At 40.0% G+C, this 25,598-nt stretch overlaps 1 protein-coding gene across 7 annotated transcripts in view; it reads right to left on the reverse strand.

Annotated features, from left to right (window-relative positions):
* The window catches only part of LOC124125702 (receptor-type tyrosine-protein phosphatase T-like), a 59,201-nt gene extending 35,368 nt beyond the window's left edge, over window positions 1-23,833 (reverse strand). For 2 of the 7 annotated variants that reach the window (XM_048400579.1, XM_048400582.1), the window contains exons 1-7: window positions 23,693-23,830; window positions 21,488-21,622; window positions 21,011-21,220; window positions 16,926-17,162; window positions 9,311-9,445; window positions 8,826-9,035; window positions 4,325-4,561 (exon numbers count right to left, since the gene is read on the reverse strand). In XM_048400579.1, coding sequence (XP_048256536.1) covers window positions 4,325-4,561; window positions 8,826-9,035; window positions 9,311-9,445; window positions 16,926-17,162; window positions 21,011-21,220; window positions 21,488-21,622; window positions 23,693-23,756 — 1,228 coding nt within the window. In that variant the 5' untranslated portion in view covers window positions 23,757-23,830. Of the gene's footprint in view, window positions 1-4,324; window positions 4,562-8,825; window positions 9,036-9,310; window positions 9,446-16,925; window positions 17,163-21,010; window positions 21,221-21,487; window positions 21,623-23,692 lie in introns of all 7 variants that reach the window. The other 5 variants (XM_048400580.1, XM_048400578.1, XM_048400577.1 and 2 more) reach the window with 3 other exon arrangements.
* Window positions 23,834-25,598: the final 1,765 nt, after the last annotated feature.

A 25,598-nucleotide genomic window follows, 5' to 3' on the forward strand; every position in this document is an offset into this window, starting at 1 on the left:
GACGTCCTTTAAACTGGCCCAGGCCGATGGGAAGGGGTCGCCCTTAGGTTCCTATCTGCGCCCCAGAAGTGATATTCCAGATGGTTTAGTTGGAAGCTACACCAAAGTAACTATCTGGATTGAAGACACACGTGTACAGACTTTGTGAGACACAGGAGCTACCGAATGTGTGATGTCACAATCGTTCTACGAAAGTTATTAAAGCCACATTCCACTCAGTTCACTTTATGATATACTCAACATAGAATGTGCAGGAGGAGAGCAATTACCGTACATGGGATATGTACAGGTTGGAATTACGACTACAGGCTGCAGCAATGACAGTAAAGGAGCCTTATCATGTTTAGTGCTTGTTGTCCCAGACACGAGGTATAATGGACGAGTGCCGGCTCTTTTGGGAACCAATGTACTTTCAAGACTCCTTCACAACAACCGAGATACGGTTGGTGTTCAGTTCCTACAGCGAGCAAGACTCCATACTCCATGTAAACTGGGCTATCAAACTATGGTTCTACGTGAAAGACAGTTGGCAAAGTACGGGAAACTTGGACTTGTAGGATCTTCAGATTTATGTAACATCACCATTCCAGGTAACAGTACTACCATCATTAGGGGACATCTTGCCAAAGGGATTGTTTACCCACAGGTCTGCGCACGTCTTCAAGCCAGAGTCAACTCAGCTGTACCAAGCGACCTTGACATTGCCTAAAAAATCATCAAGTATGAGTGTGACACTCCAACGGAAATAGAAGTCCAACATCACCACACAGACAGTTTGCATCCCTCCTAAGGCTTTACTTTGTGAACTCCAACCTGTCACAGTTTCGGATTTGCCAGTGGACTCTGATACTATCATTAACCAAGTGGAGATAGACAAGGAAGGACTGACCCGTGAACAGATCGCAGATGGACTTGACATAATCCTGAAGTTTAAGCATATTTGTTTTAAAGAGGGATGGTGATCTGGGCAACTGTTCTATGGTAAAGCACAGGATAGACTTATATGACAACACACCATTCAAACAGCGACATCGTAGGATCCCCCATCTATGAAAAAGTTAGGACTCATCTTTGGGAACTTATTTCAGCTAGAGTCATTAGGGGGTCTCATAGCCCATGGGCCTCTAATGTTGTATTAGCAAAGAAGAAAGATGGACGTCTGAGGATGTGCATTGACTTTCGCGAGCTCAATCTCTGGACCATCAAAGATTCCTACGTGCTCCCTTGTATTGAAGAACTACTTGAATGTCTTGGCGGAAATACCTTTTTCTCTGTGTTGGATATGAAGAGTGGTTATCACCAAGTGAAAGTCGGAAAAAAAACACAAGCAAAGAACAGCCTTTACAGTCGGACCACTTGGATTATTTAAATTCAATAGATTGCGATTTAGACTTTCCAATGCTCCTGTAACATACCAGCGTCTAATGGAAAAATGAATAGAAGGACTGCACTTAAAGATCTGCTTGATTTATCTTGACGGCCAGATAATCTTCTAAAAAATCTATAAAGAGCATGTGGAGAGGTTCGAACTTGTTTTCCGCAGGTTGCAAGGATTGTGGACTCAAACTCGCTCCAAAGAAGTGCAAGTTTTTCAAGCGGAAGGTCTGATACATGGGATATATTGTTTCAGCAGATGGCATCGAAGCTGACCCAGAAAAAGTGTACAAGATTAAAGACTGGCCAACACCATCCAATCCAGAAGAATTCCGGAAATTTCTTGGTTTTGCTGGCTATTATAGGAAATTTGTCAAACTCCAAGATTACCAGACCACTATCAGAACTGATGCCAAAGTCAGCATCCAAGAAGTCCAAATCCAAGCAGCACTCAGACAGCATCGACTGGAAATGGGGCGAAGAACAGCAAGAGGCTTTTCAGGAACTCAAGACGCGCTTGTCAACACCACCAGTGCTTGGATATGTTGATTTTTCCAAACCCTTTGAGCTCCACATTGATGTTAGTACTCGGGGATTAGGAGCAGTGCTATACCAGTAGTAGGATGGGCAATTGCCAGTGGAGTTTCTGTGTTTGAAGTTGGCAATCTCAGAGAAGTTCAACGACTACTTGTATGGACATGAGTTAGCAGTTGTCACAGATAACAATCCTCTCACATATGTTTTAATCACTGCTCGCCTTGAAGCTCCTGGTCTCTGCGTATAATTTCAGCATTAGGTACAGACTAGAGAATTGCAATATTGATGCTGTCAAGGCTGCCAGACAAGTTACCATTAGAGGAATTATCCACTGACTCTGTGAATGCCATCTGTAACATCATCCAAGTATCGGTATGTCAACACAAGTCATAGATGAGGATGATATCGATATACATGAAGACAAGTGCGATATCAATGCAAAGGACTGGAGAAGATCACAGATGAGAGATCCATCCCTTGCTACCCTTATTGTCTGCGACACAAGACCAGACACGAATCAATACACTGGAGACAGTAACATGACATCTCTCATCAAGAACTTTCCATAGATGCAGCTGCACACAGGAGTTCTTCATAGAACAACCAAGACGGGTCAAGGAGAACAGTTGCAACTTGTCTTACATAGTAGATGTAGAGGTGCACTGCTGCGCAGTTTGCATGACAATGTTGGTCATTCAGGCAGAGACAGAACCGTTTCTCTCTTGAGGGGAAGATTCTACTGGCCTGGAATGACCAAAGATGTTGAAGTGCATGTGCAATCCTGTGATCGCTGCATCAGGCATAAGACAATTACATCTCGAGCACCTCCAGTGAATATTACAACATCACAGCCACTTGAACTTGTTTGCATAGACTTCCTTGGATTAGAGACATCAAAGGGTGGCCAGCAATGTGTTCTCGTGATAACCGATCACTTCACTAGGTATGCTCAAGCTTATCCTTGCAGGAACACCACTGCAAAGACAACGGCTGAGCTCTTGTTCAACAACTTTGTTGTGCATTATGGCCTCCCGAAGCGGATTCACTCTGATAAAGGAGCAAACTTTGTTGGTACCCTGATGACTGAGCTTTGTACAATGTTGAAGATTGAAAAATCTTCAAACACGTCTTACCATCCAATTGGTAATGGGATTCGTGAACGCTTTAACCGAACGTTGTGCAACATGCTAGGAACCTTGGATCCAGACAGCAAGCGAGATTGGAAGACACTTGTGCATGCTTATAATTGCACTCAGCAGGAGTCTACGAGTCTCCTTTCTTCTTGATGTTTGGTCGGCATCTAAGGCCTCCTGTTGACATAGCATTCGGGCTTGACATTGAGACAAGCAAGCCAAAATATGTTTTGAAGTATACAAAATCTTTACAGGATAGGTTAAAGCAGGCATATGATCTTGCAGCCAAGATGGCAACCAAAGCTCAGTAAAGGAAGAAGACCAAATACGACCCGAAGGCAAGAGCGGCAGTACTGATGACTGGTGACAGAGTCCTTGTGAAGATTGTTGCCTATGATGGTCGTCACAAGCTTGCTGACAGTTTTGGTATTCATTATAATATTGATTTTGATGCAAAACAACAGCATTCAATGTAATTGTCACAGCTTAGTTATATTCTATATTTCACGCCCTTCACTTAAATTACAAATGCCTATTAGTTTACTCACTACTGCGGTAATATATAAACATATTAAATATATTTCACAAATGTACCATTATATACCAATAAATATTAATGTATCTCATGTTTATATGTATACGCGTGTATATGTATGTGTACGTGTGTGGGTATGTAGGTATATGTGTTTGTGTGTAATACTGTATATATATATGTATGTGGGTGTCTGTGGGTGTATCATTATATTTTCTCATTACTTATATATAATTCCTATGCACTGTGATAAATTCTGCGCTATCATTATTCACATATGACAAAGTAATGAAATGTATGCAGGAGAAGGCCTCGTAAGTGAGTCACTTGTGCCTGATCCATTTGATTTTCCGCAAATAAATATGTTTTAATCAAGTCAATATGTTGCTTGTCTGTACCTAAAAATATGGAAATAACAAAATGTTTGCCATGATACTATGCATCTCATAATGTTTGGTATTTGCTGTTTTCTTCACCTTCAGCTTCAGGGTTGTTCAATATAATTTGCAAGGTACTTGTGGATTCTGACTTGTATGATTTGTATTTGTATTTGTATTATCAGGACCAATAAATATCATATAACTCCCCACCGTTAACCTCCACTTCACAAAAATCCATGATGGGCATTTTATATCCACTATCGTTGTTGATAGTGGTGGTGTACAGGACCAGATTAAATAATGTAACCACATTTACATACAATGGGTTCTGATTACGGCTTAAGTGTAGTGGGAAACATAACCCGTACCGTCAACCTCCACTTCACAGAAATCCAGGACGGGTACGTTGACATTGTTGATCTCGTTGTTGACAGTGGTGGTGTACAGGACCAGATAGCGCCCTTCACCAGAACATGTGACGTTCAAAACATCAGGTATGTCTGTCCCGTTTCTGTTCCCTGTCACGTTGTAGCAGTTGACGCCATCAGTTAGGGAGGCGGCAGTATCAGCTATGTAGATCTGGATACCATTCCGACGAACTATATCTGTTAAACGTGAAACATCATGATTATAATTACTGTATTGTAACAGTTTCAAGTATTAGTAATTAAGTCTTCTTTACATCTGACAAGTAGTATACACCTATATTCTTTATCACAGATCGAGGTGAAAATAGCGCCAAACCGTTACCAAAGTTATAAATGTTATGGGAACATGACGACTGTATGTGCATATATCCTCGTTTATCAACGTCGAATTGTTAATTGTTCAATTGTCAGGCTGTCAGGCTGTTATTTGTCTCAAGAAGACAATTGTTAATGATCATATGAAACACATTGTATTTTTAGATCTAATTTTCAAACTAACCACGACATGATTATTGCAATCCGCCAGGGGAAAAACAAAATAATGAGTAACATTTCCTTCCATGGACGTATTAATCAATAATGTCATTTTCAGGAAATCCATATTCATCATTAAACGTATTAATCAATAATGTCATTTTCAGGAAATCCATATTCATCATTAAAAATAATTTATCTAAAATATTTACACATACATATAAATATATGTAGATGTGCTTTTCTGGATAAACCCAAACACCGTTGTGTCGAAGTTGAAGGACTTAAGACGAATCACACTAATATACTTAGAAGATTTGACCTTCCTTTTAACGCATGTATAAGAAAAGGGTTTAATTCGTAATCTCAATACCATGATTTCATTTGACCACAATTGCGCGCATACTATGACAACAAAGGACTATCATGTTTTCACACAACCCACGATGTAATTTTAGATAAAATACGCTATCAAAACCGATCTAAAAGATCATCTTCCATGCTAAATAAATACATTATATTTTCAAATCACGTCCAGGGTGAGGTGAAATGGGGTTTAATGTGTGTGTGTGTGTGTGTGTGTGTGTGTGTGTGTGTGTGTGTGTGTGTGTGTGTGTGTGTGTGTGTGTGTGTGTGTGTGTGTGTGTGTGTGTCACGGTTGTGTTCATCCTATGATATGCACTGCCACGGAGATACTTCTCTCCTTACGTAGTGTCGGAGAACTTCTCTCCTTACATAATTTTGGAGGTTCGTCTTTCCTCCTACGTACTATCGAAAGTACTTCTTTCCCCTTACGTACTTGAATTTAAGTATAATCGACCAGTTCCGCGACACTACAATATAATACATGCAACAAAAGTCACTAAGGAATGTGTCATTACCTTCTAATACATACAACAATGCATCAATACTCCGATTTACATTTTACTGATTGGAACTGTTTATACTTTAATCATATGTTATTTTGGGTTGTTGTCGTTGTTGTTTTTACAGTGGCCTGCCGTTATTACAATCAATATATGTATATAATTACATTTGAAAACAATGTTTAGCCGGGTGGGGGTGTTAACTCTGAATGAGTTAGCCACATAAGTACCACCCTCTCACAACCCCCTAGTATTCATTATATACTGAACCGCAAAAGAACCGCAATGTCAACCCAAGTAACATTGCATGAAAAGTTGTCATTTAAATATCTGGGTAATTTTAGTCAAGGTGTATAAGGACCATATACAGGCAACGGTACCAGACCACCAACACTACAGATGACCGAGTCAAGGGTGAACACACGGCGTCAGGATCGTCAGATTGTGCGACAGCATCTTCAAGATCGCTTTGTTACTGCTGCGGAAATTGCTCGACAGACCATGGGGACACACCAGCGACACATTAGTGCGGACACTGTGCGTTCTGACACCATTCTGACACCACGTCATCGTCGGGACAACAGTGGGCAACACAGGCGAGAGCCGTAACTGTATATCAACAGCAGATGGCAGAGAGAGTCTGTCGACGCTGAAGGGAACGTTATTCGGATGCTTGTGTTGTTGAGAGAGACTCGTGGGGTGGTCCGACCATCATGGTGTGGGATGGAATTGTTCTTGCACAGAGGGTCGGTCCTGTGGTCTTCCAGAACATCGGTCCAGGGAACGGTGTCACAGCAGCTCGGTATATTGATTAAGTCTTGAGACCACACGCCATACCTCATTTGACACGTCGCAGAAACCACAAGTTTCAGGTGAGGTGAGGTGAAATTGGGTTTAACGTCGCGTCCAAGATTATTGCACTTATATAGCGACGTGCGTGCACGTGTATTTGTGTGTGTGGCTGCTTGTACTAGTCCGGACTGATGCCGATTTATAGTGCTAGCTCACTGAGATACCATGCCGCAGTTTAACATGAATACCCCACTCAGACACAGTATACTGACTCCGAGCCGACCAGTCCTTGTTTTAGCCCCTTAATGCCGAGCGCCAGACAGGGTAACAACAAGTACAATCTTTTAACGTCTTTTTGTATGACGCGGCCCGGGATCGAACCCTGGACCTTCCGCTCTCCGGGCGGACGCTCTACCACAAGACCACGGAGGCGGTCCACAAGTTTCAGCATGATAACACCCGTGCCCACATTGCAAGAGCAACAAGAGACTTCCTCCAGCAGAGTGGCATCAGGACCATGCAGTGGCCTGGCCTCAGTCCCGATTTAAATCCCATTGAGCACCTGTGGGACGAGATTCAAAGAAGGCTGAATGACGTCCGACCAAGGCCGACAACTGCAGCTGGACTGCGTCAGGCGTTCCTCAGAGTGTGGGCTCAAGTGCCCGTGGCCTTAATCAACCGCCTCATCCATTCCATGTATTGACGATGCACGGCAGTCATCAATGCCCATGGCGGACACACGAGATACCGACTTGTGATGCCTCAGAGACTAGTGTTGTGTTTAACTTTAAGAACATTTGACACTTTAATTTCAACCTTGGTCATCAGTTTTGCCAAGTTTCGTCCTTTTACTACGTCTCAAAGCATGTTTACAGTGTTTGGACAAATAAAGTTCATATATCTATCCATGGTGACGTTTCTTTTGCGGTTTTGTGTATTTTAAATAATAGATTGTTACAACAGCACGTGCTATAGAACAAGTTTCTTCTTACAGCTGCAATTTATATGGGATACCGTTCTTTTATGTGGATATTGATGGACACATTCCTCAAACAAGTTAATTGCCTAATACTACACATATAACTTTTGTCGGTTGTAATTACTATATTTGCATTTTGCTGTGGCATTGAACCGAATCATTCTAGTTCCTTAGCGTAATTAATGAGGAGTTTTTGCGATGCGCGTGAGCCGTTGGTTTCACGTGCATTTCCCTTTGATTTGACATTTGTCAATGAGTAAAATGTGTTTACATCCATTTGAATTGTGAAACAGATTGACTTAACATTATGAAGAAGTTCAAAAGGGCTTAAAACACACCACAAAGTACTCCTTATGTCAGGATAAGCAGTCATTAAATGTATAAATATACATTGACTTTCCATTTTTTTAATGGTATCATTTTCAGTCAATATGTGATAAAATATAATATAGAATGGCTGGAATTCGTTATCATGACAACATGAATGGACAGTGTTTAAGGTTGTTTTTTTTTAAAAATAACTGAAATATTTAGGCGTTTTGTAAATTGCCTAAGTGAAAAATTCAGTCCATTTGCACATTGACTGTAACATAGACACGCGATGCTATACGCAAGGCTAGGTGAAATCATTAGTTTGTGTTTCAAGTCACAATAGTGTGATCGAATCGCAGAATATCTAACACGAGACTTATCACTGACTTATATTGGCCTATATCCGAAATATGTTATCAGGCACAATTACATACTTTTCTTATATACAAATGTTGGAACCAGATCAACTGCCGCCTCAGATACTTCGCTGAAGGATCATGATCGTCGACTGTACTTTATCTTGCGACAAAGAACTCTTTTTGAGTTTCGTCATAATGGGCTGACGTCATTGTGCTGTTCACATTCACCACCGACAATCTCTAAATAGTAACAGGCATCATTCCTAAATGTGATGATTAAGTACATGGAGTTTCGTAAAGCTAGATTGTATAACGATATTTGCTCCGGAAAATAAATGATTACAGACGGACGGACGGACGGACGGACAGACTTCTGACGTGTTTTCTATACATTTAATGTAGAACACCATCATCAACATAGCCATTATAATCAACAACACCGTGAATAACGCAGACAATATGTGCAGTGAACCTCGGCATGTATTGTCGCCTGCGACAACATATAACCAGCGACATAATGCGCCGCCGACAATACATCCAGTGAACCTCGGCATGTTTTGTCGCCTGCGACAACATGTACCCGGCGACATAATGCGCCGGCGACAATATGTCCCGTGTACGGTTAAGCATATAAATGACACACATACTATGCTACTCACAGCCAGTTCTAAAGTAGATGATAACGTCATGTATCAGTGTTTTCTGTCCCAGATCCACCCTCCACCAGGCAGATGTTATACTGGCATCATTATAAGCTGACAGAATGCATTTGGTGTCATCGTTCCTTTTCGTGTCCCCGTCGACGGCATTTGATGAAGGGTAAGGGTATCCATCGGATGATGTTGTTGATTTGTTGAAGGCAATATTTTCTGTGACGTAAACAAGAATTATTCTCTTTTTTCACAAAATAACACATGGTAGTAGATATCCCGTTTAAGGAATTCCTTTCTTGTCATCATATACAGGAATAACTTTGATTTAACAATATATGTTCATGTCTTGATGCTTTATCCCTGTCCTGAAGTATGAGATGATTCAATTGGGTACATATCAGTCTTAGAACCAGTGTTGTTATTTCATATGGCATATATGTAAACTGCATATATTACATTAAATGTGCACGTTGCTACTGCAATAAGCTAACCTTTTTCACAAGTCGGACCGGACCATCCCAGGAAACAATTTGCTGACTGACAACCGAAAGTTGTGTGGCATTTGTCAGGGGGACAGTGACACTGGTAGCTGCACATGTAGCCGTATTTACCTGATGGGCAGGTAGCTGTAACAAACCAGGTATATATCTTATAGAAACAGCGACACTTGATTATACACGGGCCGTATGTATCTGACTGGCAGTTACCAGTAACAGGCTATACATACTAATGTTACAGACAGTGACGAGGCGTACTGTCGACTGTACGTAGGGCAGAGACGCATATACAGTACTATACCGCTCTACCGCTGAACCCAGCTGTACCAAGCGACCTTGACTTTGCCGAAAAAATCATCAATTATGAGTGTGACACTCCAACGGAAATAGAAGTGAATGTCTCCAACATCACCACACAGACAGTTGGCATCCCTCCTAAGGCTTTACTTTGTGAACTCCAACCTCATTAACCAAGTGGAGTTAGACAAGGAAGGACTTATCCGTGAACAGATCGCAGATGGACTTGACATAATCCTGAACTTTAAGGATATTTGTTCAAAGAGGAATGATGATCTTGGCAACTGTTCTATGGTAAAGCACAGGATAGACTTATGTGACAACACGGCATTCAAACAGCGACATCGTAGGATCCCCCATCTATGAAGAAGTTAGGACTCATCTTTTGGAACTTATTTCAGCTAGAGTCATTAGAGGGTCTCATAGCCCATGGGCCTCTAATGTTGTATCAGCAAAGTAGAAAGATGGACGTCTGGGGATGTGCATTGACTTTCGCGAGCTTAATCTCCGGACCATCAAAGATTCCTACGTGTTCCCTTGTATTGAAGAACTACTTGAATGTCTTGGCGGAAATACCCTGTTCTCTGTGTTGGATATGAAGAGTGGTTATCACCAAGTGAAAGTCGGAAAAAAACACAAGCAAAGAACAGCCTTTATAGTCGGACCACTTGGATTCTTTAAATTTAATAGAATGCCATTCAGACTTCCCAATGCTCCTGTAACATACCAGCGTCTAATGGAAAAATGCCTTGATGGACTGCACTTAAAGGTTGCAAGGATTGTGGACTCAAACTCACTCCAAAGAAGTGCAAGTTTTTTCAAGCGGAAGGTCCGATACATGGGATATATTGTTTCAGCAGATGGCATCGAAGCTGACCCAGAAAAAGTGTACAAGATTAAAGACTGGTTAAAACCATCCAATACAGAAGAAGTCCGGAAATTGGTTTTGCTGGCTATTATAGTAAAATTTGTCAAACTCCGGAACCACTATGAGAACTAATGCCAAAGTCAGCATCCAAGAAGTCCAAATCCAAGCAGCACTCAGACAGCATCGACTGGAAGTGGGGCGAAGAACAGCAAGAGGCTTTTTAGGAACTTAAGACTCGCTTGTCAACACCACCAGTGCTTGGATATGTTGATTTTTCCAAACCCTTTGAGCTCCACATTGATGTCAGTACTCGGGGATTAGGAGCAGTGCTATACCAGTAGTAAGATGGGCAATTGCCAGAGGAGTTTCTGTGTTTGAAGTGGGCAATCTCAGAGAAGTTCAATGACTACTTGTATGGACATGAGTTTGCAGTTGTCACAGATAACAATCCTCTCACGTATGTTTTAATCACTGCTCGCCTTGATGCTCCTGGTCATCGATGGTTGGCAGCACTCTCTGCGTATAATTTCAGCATTAGGTACAGACTAGGGAAGTGCAGTATTGACGCTGTCAAGGCTGCAAGACAAGTTACCATTAGAGGAATTATCCACTGACTCTGTGAATGCCATCTGTAACATCATCCAAGTTCCCAACCTAGTGGAAAGTATCGGTATGTCAACAAAAGTCATAGATGAGGATGATATCGATATCAAAGTATATATATAAAAGCGCGATATCAATGCCAAGGACTGGAGAAAATCACAGATGAGAGATCCATCTCTGGCTACCCTCATTGACCACGTGGAATGCGGCACAAGACCAAACAGGAATTAATACACTGGAGACAGTAACATGACATTTCTCATCAAGAACTTTCCACAGATGCAACTGCACAGAGGAGTTCTTCATAGAACAACCAAGACGGGTCAAGGAGAACAGGTGCAACTTGTCTTACATAGTAGATGTAGAGGTGCACTGCTGCGCAGTTTGCATGACAATGTTGGTCATTCAGGCAGAGACAGAACAGTTTCTCCCTTGAGGGGAAGATTCTACTGGCCTGGAATGACCAAATATGTTGAAGTCCATGTGAAGTCCTGTGATCGCTGCATCAAACGTAAGACAATTACATCTCGAGCACTTCCAGTGAATATTACAACATCACAGCCACTTGAACTTGTTTGCATAGACTTCCTTGGATTAGAAACATCAAATGGTGGCCAGGTGTTCTCGTGATAACCGATAACTTCACTAGGTATGCTCAAGCTTATCCTTGCAGGAACAATACTGCAAAGACAACAGCTGAGCTCTTGTTCAACAACTTTGTTGTGCATTATGGCCTCCCGAAGCGGATTCACCCTGATAAAGGAGCTAACTTTGTGTGTACCCTGATGACTGAGCATTGTACAATGTTGAAGATCTTCAAACACTCCTTACAATCCAATTGGTAACGGGATGTGTGAACGCTTTAACCGAACGTTGTGCAACATGCTAGGAACCTTGGATCCAGATAGCCAGCGAGATTGGAAGACACTTGTGCATGCTTATAACTGCACTCAGCATGAGTCTAAGAGTTTCCATTCTTCTTGATGTTTGGTCGGCACCTAAGGCTTCCTGTTGACATAACATTCGGGCTTGACATTGAGCCAAGCAAGCCAAAATCTGTCTTGAAGTATACAAACTCTTTACAGGATAGGTTAAAGCAGGCATATGATCTTGCAGCCGAGATGGCAACCAAAGCTCAGGAAAGGAAGAAGACCAAATACGACCAGAAGGCAAGAGCGGCAGTACTGGAGACTGGTGACAGAGTCCTTGTGAAGATTGTTGCCTATGATGGTCGTCACAAGCTTGCTGACAGTTTTGGTATTCGTTATAACTTCGATTTTGATGCAAAACAACAGCATTCAATGTAATTGTCACAGCTTACTTATATTCTATATTTCACGCCCTTCGCTTAAATTTAGAAAGCATATTAGTTTACTCACTACTGCGGTAATATATAAACATATTAAAAATATTTCACAAATGTATCATTGTATACCAATAAATATTAATGTATCTCGTGTTTATATGCATACGAGTGTATATGTATGTGTGCGTGTGTGGGTATGTAGGTATATGTGTTTGTGTGTAATACTGTATATATATATTATATTTTTTTATATTTTATTTTCTCATTACCCAGCTAACACGAGACGTTGTCACAACGTTGTGGAAAGGTTGTGGATTGGTAACGTTGTGATATAACGTTGTCACAACGTTATTATAACGTCAACCTGCAACGTTATTTCATAACGTTATAACAACGTTGCATATTCACGTTGTGAAAACGTTGTGCATTGGACATCACACAACGTTTTGTAACTACGTTTCTGAAACGTCGGTGAAACGTTATTGAGTTTGCTTCTCGATAGTCATAAAGGAATAGTATTGCTTTATCAAAATCAACATGAATTTGTCAGAATACCAAGGCAGTAATGAATTACCTTGCTATATATTCGGCATTTGAATTTTCATCTCTTAATACTAAAATGTCAAGAACGTAATTGTGTATCTCTATGAAAACGTTATTCCACAACGTAACAACAACGTTGTAATATAAAGTTGTGATAACGTTGTGCTTTGGACATTACAACACTTTTTGTAAATGATGTTTAGGAAACCACTTATAGATCTACCATCTCTTAGTGTTATTTTTTTAAACATATATATCTATTAACGAAGTTATCTGTCTTCTAAATGTTTGTCACAAGCAATATTACAGTTAAAAACAATTGGCGCGCATTTTTTGCGGCGTGAGAGCGACTTCTGAAAGGTTTAGCCTGTTGCCTCGTGAAGTGACGTCAGAATGACGTAACATTGTCGCGGAAGATTTGTTGTCACCAGCCATCTTAGTTCAAACTCACACTGGAGATAATATATTACAACCAAGTGATTGTGCAGCAGCTGGAACTGGGCAGATGATCTGTGAATTCGGATGAGGTAAGTTAATTTTTCAAAAGCAGTCTCCGCTTGTTGATATATTTCTGTACATGCAGATCGTCAAATGATTTTAATGTGTCGTATTATTCAGAAGTGGCAGGGTTTAGAATGCCGTTTGTCGGTCACTTTCATGGATCACTGCGCGTCAGTGTTGATATTAATATGATACACAGAACATGATGCATATAGAGGTGAAGGGGGCCCAAGACTTTTTTTCCATGTTATTATTTTATGGATACCAAGGCCAAGCAGTATATGTTTGACCAGAATTCAGTCTGGCGGAGTTTTGTGGCCGTCATATTATGTTTGGGTTTCGATCGTAAGCGTGTAGGTCTGTAAATAGGCCCACGGACCTATATATAATATACAAGTCCGTGATAGGCCTTACTTATGCATAGCCTTCTGACCACTGATAGTTATCGCCATTTCTTCCGTATTATTTCTGAAACCATTACTAATAAAGTTTACATGTACTAATCCTCTGACTTTGGTTTTTGTGAAACAATGTGGCTCATTCAGGGAATGGGAAAGGTTTAGTAGATTTCTCTTATACAGCGAAGAGAGGGAATCAAAACAATGGAAGTATTTTCAGATCGACTCTCTGTAGGCTACAAGTGATAGCCTTAGTCTTAATGCGCTCAATGATGTTATGACAAATTGTATTTTCGGGAAGAGACAGAAACATACTTGTTTTATTATTTCCAAAAACGAATCAATGCATCATTTTCCGATAACTAGATCTATGTCCGACTCCTTTCTAATGAAAACGAGCAAAAGTAAAACGAGTCTCTTGTCGCGCGCTATAACGGGGTGTTTGCGGTATTGTCCTCGCTGGTGATGATAAGCTAGTCGATAGTCAAAAGTTAAATATCACCATATATTGTCAGTGAGTTGGTCATCGTTTGTTGATTATAAAGGTGAGATAGGTGTAGCCAATGTGCACCAATGAAAAATACAATGAAATTGATAGCAACCATATTCGTTCGGTTTTCGGTTTCCATTATGTTGCCACGTAGGCTACCATACTAAAGAATTATATTTAACGATATTGAACTGTATTAGATCTATGTTGATAAACATAGTAACAAATAAATTACAATAAATATTTACAGAGCTGTTTCAACTTAGTCTGGTATTGTATAAGCTATTGCATTTTGTTAATTTCCCCATGTTTCTATCTTTGTAAATGTTGGAACATATATAACTATCCTGGCATATTAATATGGAAAATATAAGGGTAAGTATTAAAAAAAATAATCACAATTTTAATTAGGATAATACCCCAAAGTGTTAACACTTCTATCACTTATTAGTGGGTCAATTCATAATTCATATTCAACATTAATGCTTCAAATATGGGAACTATTTATTTTATTTGGCAATATATATTTTTCATTTATGTACATATTTTTCAAATAAGGTTTTAGAAACTTGGCCAACATATTCACTTGAATCACTAGTTTTTGATGTACAGCAGAAAGGTAAAGTTACTGCTTTTGAATAACTACAGTTGAACTGTTGACTGATAAAACTATTTGCCAATATTACCACCAGTTGCACCATACTCTATTAGTCTAAGTAAATTGGATTTATCTATACAGTACTGGTTTATTTAAGAATGTGATACTTTGTGGTTTCTGTTTTTCTTTCAGGACGAGAAAACAGTATTGTGGGAGCATATTTGTTTAAAGTACATCACTGACAGAAAGGTATGTATGATGCAATAATATATACAAACATCTTCAAGAATTAAAATTTAGATGATTCTTATTTAATTATACCCACAATCTAAAAGGGCGGGGGTATAAAGTTACACCAATGATTCAGTGCTAAAAGCTTTTCTGCCTATGTATGATTCAAGAGCATCATGGTATTATTGTCAGCGCCTTCTTCTCACTTACCAGTTTAAAGACTGACATCAGACATCAAAATATTATTTTGGGGAATGCAACCATTATTTTGTTATGTCAGAAATATGTCCCTTGCCTTGCCATTTTATAACATTTGTGTCATTTTTTATTCAGTTACCAAGGCATACCAAGGAGAGAATATGGATACAGTTGAAGATCATCCCTGTGACTTTTCATTTTAGGACCGAAAAGGCTCCTCAGCAACTCAGCCCAAGTTCTGACTTGTCATTTAACAAATAAATAAAGGTCACCTCAACCAGAATTCTATTGTCATTTCGTTGCTGGGAAATGGATCTTAGGACATCATATGCATAGACTATTCTGTTTGTCACAGTGTTGCTCTCAATGCTGAATACATGGGATAAGGCCAAGAAAATTTAAATGTTTCAATTTGTGCAGGGCTTATTGTTTGATGGTTTTTAATTTGCAAAATCGTGGGAAAATCAAATATCTTTTAATTCTGTTGAAACATTTTGTGAACTATTTGCAGATAGCCTTGAAAATTGTTTGGGAAAATAAATATTATATAACCAAATTGTACATGTAATTTAAAACATTTAGGTTTTTATCTTGGCCGTATTTCAAACTCTGCCAAAGGAGAGTGCATTTCATTGACTTGCTGTTTCATGGATAGGGTTAAAGTGAATTCAGCTTGCAGAATGAATTGCTTGGTACCTGATGTCTTAACTAGATTGGTACAAACTTTTGAGGCTGCCTGGGAGGTATTGAGGAATAATACAGGCGTTAGTCTATATGGACATTGCAACAACGTGCTAAAATGGCTGTAGTGTCTCCATGTGTATGCGATACCTACGTTGTCGCGACGTTTTGGTTAAACGTTGAAGCAACATAAAAAATGGACGTTGTGACAACGTCTTGATTTGGTTGTATTTTGGTTTACGCACAACGTTGCAGCAACCAATCTGGGAGTCTACAGATTTACGTTGTGACAACGTAACATCACAACGTTATAGCAACGAAAAGTCAACGTTGTCACAACGTTGTCACAACGTAGAATTGTTTGCTGGGTACTTATATATAATTCCTATGCACTGTAATTTATTTTGCACTATCATTATTCACATATGACAAAGTAATGAAGTGTATGCAGGAGAAGGCCTCGTAAGTGAGTCACTTGTGCCTGATCCATTTGATTTTCCGCAAATTAATAAGTTTTAAACAACTCAATATGTTGCTTGCCTGTACCTAAAAATATGGAAATAACAAAATATTTGCCATGATACTATGCATCTCATAATGTTTGGTATTTGCTGTTTTCTTCACCTTCAGCTTCAGGGTTGTTCAATATAATTTGCAAGGTACTTGTGGATTCTGACTTGTATGATTTGTATTTGTATTTGTATTATCAAGACCAGTAAATATCATATAACTCCCCACCGTTAACCTCCACTTCACAGAAATCCATGATGGGCATTTTATATCCACTATCGTTGTTGATGAAGTGGTGTACAGGACCAGATTAAATTATGTAACCACATTTACATACATTGGGTTCTAATGACGGCTTAAGTGTAGTGGGAAACATAACCCGTACCGTCAACCTCCACTTCACAGAAATCCAGGACGGGTACGTTGACATTGTTGATCTCGTTGTTTACAGTTGTGGTGTACAGGACCAGATAGCGCCCTTCACCAGAACATGTGACGTTCAAAACATCAGATATGTCCGTCCCGTCTCTGTTCCCTGTCACGTTGTAGCAGTTGACGCCATCAGTTGGGGAGGCGGCAGTATCAGCTATGTAGATCTGGATACCATTCCGACGAACTATATCTGTTAAACGTGAAACATCATGATTATAATTACTGTATTGTAACAGTTTCAAGTATTAGTAATTAAGTCTTCTTTACATCTGACAAGTAGTATACACCTATATTCTTTATCACAGATCGAGGTGAAAATAGCGCCAAACCGTTACCAAAGTTATAAATGTTATGGGAACATGACGACTGTATGTGCATATATCCTCGTTTATCAACGTCGAATTGTTAATTGTTCAATTGTCAGGCTGTCAGGCTGTTATTTGTCTCAAGAAGACAATTGTTAATGATCATATGAAACACATTGTATTTTTAGATCTAATTTTCAAACTAACCACGACATGATTATTGCAATCCGCCAGGGGAAAAACAAAATAATGAGTAACATTTCCTTCCATGGACGTATTAATCAATAATGTCATTTTCAGGAAATCCATATTCATCATTAAACGTATTAATCAATAATGTCATTTTCAGGAAATCCATATTCATCATTAAAAATAATTTATCTAAAATATTTACACATACATATAAATATATGTAGATGTGCTTTTCTGGATAAACCCAAACACCGTTGTGTCGAAGTTGAAGGACTTAAGACGAATCACACTAATATACTTAGAAGATTTGACCTTCCTTTTAACGCATGTATAAGAAAAGGGTTTAATTCGTAATCTCAATACCATGATTTCATTTGACCACAATTGCGCGCATACTATGACAACAAAGGACTATCATGTTTTCACACAACCCACGATGTAATTTTAGATAAAATACGCTATCAAAACCGATCTAAAAGATCATCTTCCATGCTAAATAAATACATTATATTTTCAAATCACGTCCAGGGTGAGGTGAAATGGGGTTTAATGTGTGTGTGTGTGTGTGTGTGTGTGTGTGTGTGTGTGTGTCACGGTTGTGTTCATCCTATGATATGCACTGCCACGGAGATACTTCTCTCCTTACGTAGTGTCGGAGAACTTCTCTCCTTACATAATTTTGGAGGTTCGTCTTTCCTCCTACGTACTATCGAAAGTACTTCTTTCCCCTTACGTACTTGAATTTAAGTATAATCGACCAGTTCCGCGACACTACAATATAATACATGCAACAAAAGTCACTAAGGAATGTGTCATTACCTTCTAATACATACAACAATGCATCAATACTCCGATTTACATTTTACTGATTGGAACTGTTTATACTTTAATCATATGTTATTTTGGGTTGTTGTCGTTGTTGTTTTTACAGTGGCCTGCCGTTATTACAATCAATATATGTATATAATTACATTTGAAAACAATGTTTAGCCGGGTGGGGGTGTTAACTCTGAATGAGTTAGCCACATAAGTACCACCCTCTCACAACCCCCTAGTATTCATTATATACTGAACCGCAAAAGAACCGCAATGTCAACCCAAGTAACATTGCATGAAAAGTTGTCATTTAAATATCTGGGTAATTTTAGTCAAGGTGTATAAGGACCATATGCAGGCAACGGTACCAGACCACCAACACTACAGATGACCGAGTCAAGGGTGAACACACGGCGTCAGGATCGTCAGATTGTGCGACAGCATCTTCAAGATCGCTTTGTTACTGCTGCGGAAATTGCTCGACAGACCATGGGGACACACCAGCGACACATTAGTGCGGACACTGTGCGTTCTGACACCATTCTGACACCACGTCATCGTCGGGACAACAGTGGGCAACACAGGCGAGAGCCGTAACTGTATATCAACAGCAGATGGCAGAGAGAGTCTGTCGATGCTGAAGGGAACGTTATTCGGATGCTTGTGTTGTTGAGAGAGACTCGTGGGGTGGTCCGACCATCATGGTGTGGGATGGAATTGTTCTTGCACAGAGGGTCGGTCCTGTGGTCTTCCAGAACATCGGTCCAGGGAACGGTGTCACAGCAGCTCGGTATATTGATTAAGTCTTGAGACCACACGCCATACCTCATTTGACACGTCGCCGAAACCACAAGTTTCAGCATGATAACACCCGTGCCCACATTGCAAGAGCAACAAGAGACTTCCTCCAGCAGAGTGGCATCAGGACCATGCAGTGGCCTGGCCTCAGTCCCGATTTAAATCCCACTGAGCACCTGTGGGACGAGATTCAAAGAAGGCTGAATGACGTCCGACCAAGGCCGACAACTGCAGCTGGACTGCGTCAGGCGTTCCTCAGAGTGTGGGCTCAAGTGCCCGTGGCCTTAATCAACCGCCTCATCCATTCCATGTATTGACGATGCACGGCAGTCATCAATGCCCATGGCGGACACACGAGATACCGACTTGTGATGCCTCAGAGACTAGTGTTGTGTTTAACTTTAAGAACATTTGACACTTTAATTTCAACCTTGGTCATCAGTTTTGCCAAGTTTCGTCCTTTTACTACGTCTCAAAGCATGTTTACAGTGTTTGGACAAATAAAGTTCATATATCTATCCATGGTGACGTTTCTTTTGCGGTTTTGTGTATTTTAAATAATAGATTGTTACAACAGCACGTGCTATAGAACAAGTTTCTTCGTACAGCTGCAATTTATATGGGATACCGTTCTTTTATGTGGATATTGATGGATACATTCCTCAAACAAGTTAATTGCCTAATACTACACATATAACTTTTGTCGGTTGTAATTACTATATTTGCATTTTGCTGTGGCATTGAACCGAATCATTCTAGTTCCTTAGCGTAATTAATGAGGAGTTTTTGCGATGCGCGTGAGCCGTTGGTTTCACGTGCATTTCCCTTTGATTTGACATTTGTCAATGAGTAAAATGTGTTTACATCCGACCATTTGAATTGTGAAACAGATTGACTTAACATTATGAAGAAGTTCAAAAGGGCTTAAAACACACCACAAAGTACTCCTTATGTCAGGATAAGCAGTCATTAAATGTATAAATATACATTGACTTTCCATTTTTTTAATGGTATCATTTTCAGTCAATATGTGATAAAATATAATATCGAATGGCTGGAATTCGTTATCATGACAACATGAATGGACAGTGTTTAAGGGTTTTTTTTGTAAAAAATAACTGAAATATTTAGGCGTTTTGTAAATTGCCTAAGTGAAAAATTCAGTCCATTTGCACATTGACTGTAACATAGACACGCGATGCTATACGCAAGGCTAGGTGAAATCATTAGTTTGTGTTTCAAGTCACAATAGTGTGATCGAATCGCAGAATATCTAACACGAGACTTATCACTGACTTATATTGGCCTATATCCGAAATATGTTATCAGGCACAATTACACACTTTTCTTATATACAAATGTTGGAACCAGATCAACTGCCGCCTCAGATACTTCGCTGAAGGATCATGATCGTCGACTGTACTTTATCTTGCGACAAAGAACTCTTTTTGAGTTTCGTCATAATGGGCTGACGTCATTGTGCTGTTCACATTCACCACCGACAATCTCTAAATAGTAACAGGCATCATTCCTAAATGTGATGATTAAGTACATGGAGTTTCGTAAAGCTAGATTGTATAACGATATTTGCTCCGGAAAATAAATGATTACAGACGGACGGACGGACGGACGGACAGACTTCTGACGTGTTTTCTATACATTTAATGTAGAACACCATCATCAACATAGCCATTATAATCAACAACACCGTGAATAACGCAGACAATATGTGCAGTGAACCTCGGCATGTATTGTCGCCTGCGACAACATATAACCAGCGACATAATGCGCCGCCGACAATACATCCAGTGAACCTCGGCATGTTTTGTCGCCTGCGACAACATGTACCCGGCGACATAATGCGCCGGCGACAATATGTCCCGTGTACGGTTAAGCATATAAATGACACACATACTATGCTACTCACAGCCAGTTCTAAAGTAGATGATAACGTCATGTATCAGTGTTTTCTGTCCCAGATCCACCCTCCACCAGGCAGATGTTATACTGGCATCATTATAAGCTGACAGAATGCATTTGGTGTCATCGTTCCTTTTCGTGTCCCCGTCGACGGCATTTGATGAAGGGTAAGGGTATCCATCGGATGATGTTGTTGATTTGTTGAAGGCAATATTTTCTGTGACGTAAACAAGAATTATTCTCTTTTTTCACAAAATAACACATGGTAGTAGATATCCCGTTTAAGGAATTCCTTTCTTGTCATCATATACAGGAATAACTTTGATTTAACAATATATGTTCATGTCTTGATGCTTTATCCCTGTCCTGAAGTATGAGATGATTCAATTGGGTACATATCAGTCTTAGAACCAGTGTTGTTATTTCATATATGTAAACTGCATTTATTACTTAAATGTGCACGTTGCTACTGCAATAAGCTAACCTTTTTCACAAGTCGGACCGGACCATCCCAGGAAACAATTTGCTGACTGACAACCGAAAGTTGTGTGGCATTTGTCAGGGGGACAGTGACACTGGTAGCTGCACATGTAGCCGTATGTACCTGATGGGCAGGTAGCTGTAACAAACCAGGTATATATCTTATAGAAACAGCGACACTTGATTATACACGGGCCGTATGTATCTGACTGGCAGTTACCAGTAACAGGCTATACATACTAATGTTACAGACAGTGACCAGGCGTACTGTCAACTGTACGTAGGGCAGAGACAGGCATATACAGTACTATACCAATCACATGTAGTAGAGGAAGCTGGTTAAAGATTACTCCATGAGCTGACATTGGTATCTCTTGTCAATAGTCCTTAAAATGCAAAATGTGAACTTGATCCCGGGGATACAAATGGTGGTAATAACACGAATATAAAACGACACATGTGAACACATACACAACATTCAGGGTAAATTTTATTTTTTTGTTCCCACATTTTCCTGTTCACTTACAAACATTTTAATTGTATGAACGAATTATCTGTACACAATTTGCATTAGGTAGTAAGCTTGCAAGAGCGTCCGTGAATTTTCAGGGGGTTTCATCAAACTATCCAATTTATGTCTTGGGGTGCTTATCTGACTTTGGCAAACGTTTTGTTTTATTTAACTGGGGTTGTTTTCTAATTTCACAGTGCACAAATCTTGTTTTGTTTTTTCTTTTGTGGTGGCAGATAATGTGGGATTGTTCTGGTGAGTAGGATAATTGAAACAATCCTTAAAATCTTGTTCTTTGGACACCTATTTCAAGACGAACGCCTTATCGACTTGTTGAAACGTTGAAGTTCCAGAGACAATATTATATGTAAATATTGAACGTCAACGCCAGAGGATAATTGTGTGTAAAAGTCAAAACAGAGTTAAACATTATATCAATGAGTCAGTGAAAAGCAGTGACGAAACCTGCTGTTCAAGAAAAGAGTAAGCATGTCGTGCTCTACCGCCAGCACCTACCACTCACTCAACTGACCAACGCCGCAGCCAATATTATACGTGATGTATGACTGCGGTCTGTAAGCAATCAAGTCGGGATAAGACAATCAAGGGATTTCGAATCTGGACCAGACAATCCAGTGACAGGATAGCGTGTTTACTGATTTTGTTGAAACTAAAACTTCTGCTTCTATTGTGCCTACTTCTACTGTGTACAAATACAGAGGTTCCGCTGCAAAACGAAACAATGTTTGTTTTGCCACACGTGTATGTAGTCTGTCGATTTGACGAAACTGATAAACTTCCACTGAACTTAAAACGAAACTTGTCCACAAGCAGAACCATCGAATGTTCAAGGCTGGATGAAACTAGTTCAGAGTGAGACGAAGGCGATAAGAGGCCATTCATGACCTAATTTGCCTCTTATCTACTTGCTGACTGGGGACGTGTGTGACTTCATTGTACATGTCTCTTGTGGACAACTAGTATCATTGAAGGAAATCCTATTATCATAATCAAATATTCTCGATGTAACTAAATCATACACCATTATTTTGGCTGATTAAACATGTAATCATAACTCTCCGTCAAACAGTGCGGATAGTTTTCTTTCGATAGATAGGTCACCTAGCACAGAAGTGGCTGTCGCGCAGCTATTTCATATCAGTTGAACATTGCATAAAAACACCACTTCAAACATAAGCCTGTAATGGCGGACATATTACCTGTAAACACACTAAGTTCCCAGGAGACAGGGTATTTTAGTACATATGGAACGAATGATCTGTTATTTTTGAAATATTTTCTATTTTCGCTTGACGAAACAAACGGAAAACATGAAGAAAAAATTGATTTGATGCATCAGGCATAAAAAGTATTGGCACTTAATGTTACACTTTGATGTGCCATACATTTATAATTATTGATATATTCAGTAGCTATCACACCCATGTATGATCTCATATGTACGGGGTATATAAAGACACATACAGGTTAGCCATTCAGAACAAATATCAAGTGGGTGAATATGTTCGTTTACACATAGCATTCAGCAGTCTTCTTTATATTTTCTACACGTCTGTGCCTGATTGTACATGGTCAGTCGTTTGAAAGGAATCATTAAACTTTTCACCAGACAAAGAGGGACGTTCAGACCTATTTGTGTTCCTCTTCACAAATTCACAAGAACCATTCAGCACCTACCTGCTACACCGTCCAGTACACAGACACAGATCCACAGCAGGACACCGAGTCTGTGTCCCTCCATGTTGACGAGAGGACATGCACACCAGGAAGTAAAAGGCCTAGTCCTATCTCAATGCTCGATAGTGATCATAGGTGAGGTGAAATGGGGTTTAACGTCGCGTCCAAGATTATTGCACTTATATAGCGACGTGCATGCACGTGTATGTATGTGTGTGGCTGCTTGTACTAGTCCGGACTGATGCCGATTTATTGTGCTAGCTCACTGAGATACCATGCCGTTTAACATGAATACCCCCACTCAGACACAGTATACTGACTCCGAGCCGACCAGTCCTTGTTTAAGCCCCTTAATGCTGAGCGCCAGGCAGGGTAACAACAAGTACCATTTTTTAACGTATTTTGGTATGACGCGGTCGGGGATCGAACCCCGGACCTTCCACCATTAGACCACGGAGGCGGTCGATAGTGATTATAATACCTAAGTGCATTGTTAGAGTAGAGTGCAGGGACTTAAACATATCTAAGGCAAGTCAGAGCTGACAGATATCTTATCCAATACATTATAGTTATATTTTATGTGTTTTTTAGGATGAATACTTCCCGGATCCTTGGTCAGTTGTAATAATTGTTGAAGTCCATACTTCCCATCCAACGACAGAGGTGTAGCAATTCTGAGAGCAACAAGAAAGTAACGAGGGCTTGTCAAAAAGTTCTAAGCCTGTTAGAAAAAAAATTTCAACTGTTGGCCATAACAAAGTGAACGAGTCCATGCACTACATTGCTTGAGTGGTTCATGGCAAGCGTATTTGGTTTGTTGAGGCTGTTTATATATTACTGACTGTCAGTTGAACGTGATAGGTGTTCTAATGAACACAAAAAATGGTACAGAACGAATACCGAGCGGTCATCAAGTTTTTGACTTAAGAGAAAAGTACTTCCTAAGGAATCCCTGACCGCACGTCACAAGTGCATGGGGATACGTGCCCTAGCTATTCCACTGGTAAACTTACGGCACCCATGTTTAAGGCTGGGTACACAAGCCTTGATGATGACCCCGGGTTTGGACGTGCCTCAACTTCCACCAATGAAGAATCAATCAAGAATATAAAAAGCTCATACTGTCAGATAGACGTATTGCCATTGGTGAGAACTTGAGGACGAGACAGGTCTAAGCCACGGATCCATTGAAACCATTATCAATGAACATTTAAAGATGAACAAGATATCTGCGCGTTGGGTGCTGACGTTTCTGTATTCGAATGTTAAGAGGAAAAGAACTGATACTGCCAGAGAAAATGTTGATCATTTTGAGGAGGATTTTGTCAAATTAAAAAAGGGATTAATAACGGGTGATGAAACATGGATCTAACACAATGATCGCGACTCGAGTCAAAACGTTAAGCCATGGAGTGGCACCATTCCACTTCTTCGGCATCAAAAACATTCTTCTTAAATAATAAATCTTCAATATAAGTGAAGAAAGTAATGGCCGCTGTATTCCGAGGTGCAGAGTGCGTGGTCCTTTTTGATTGATTAGAAAGTCAAAATACGATTACCGGTGCCTTCTATGCTGATTTGCTTCATCGCCTAAGAGATTATATCAAAGAAAAGCTGCGAGGAATGCTGACTGTTTGAGTTGTACCAATGCCTTTTCTCAAACCTCTCGACTTGCAAAGGCTGCTATGCGACAATGTGGGTTCGAAGAGCTTCTTCACCCTCCTTACTCGCCAGACTTGACACCAAATGATTTCCCGCTGTTTCCTAAACTGAAAGGACACCTTCGGGGAAAGCGCTATGCCGACAGAAAACGTCTTCCTGACTGTCATTGAAAAGATGCACTATCGATATGAGAAGTGTACTGAAAAGCAGGGAGATTATGTTGTAAATAAAAAAATTAAAACAC

The sequence above is a fragment of the Haliotis rufescens genome, unplaced genomic scaffold (assembly GCF_023055435.1).
Source record: "Haliotis rufescens isolate VD_foot unplaced genomic scaffold, xgHalRufe1.0.p SCAF_2, whole genome shotgun sequence".
NCBI classification, from domain to species: domain Eukaryota; kingdom Metazoa; phylum Mollusca; class Gastropoda; order Lepetellida; family Haliotidae; genus Haliotis; species Haliotis rufescens.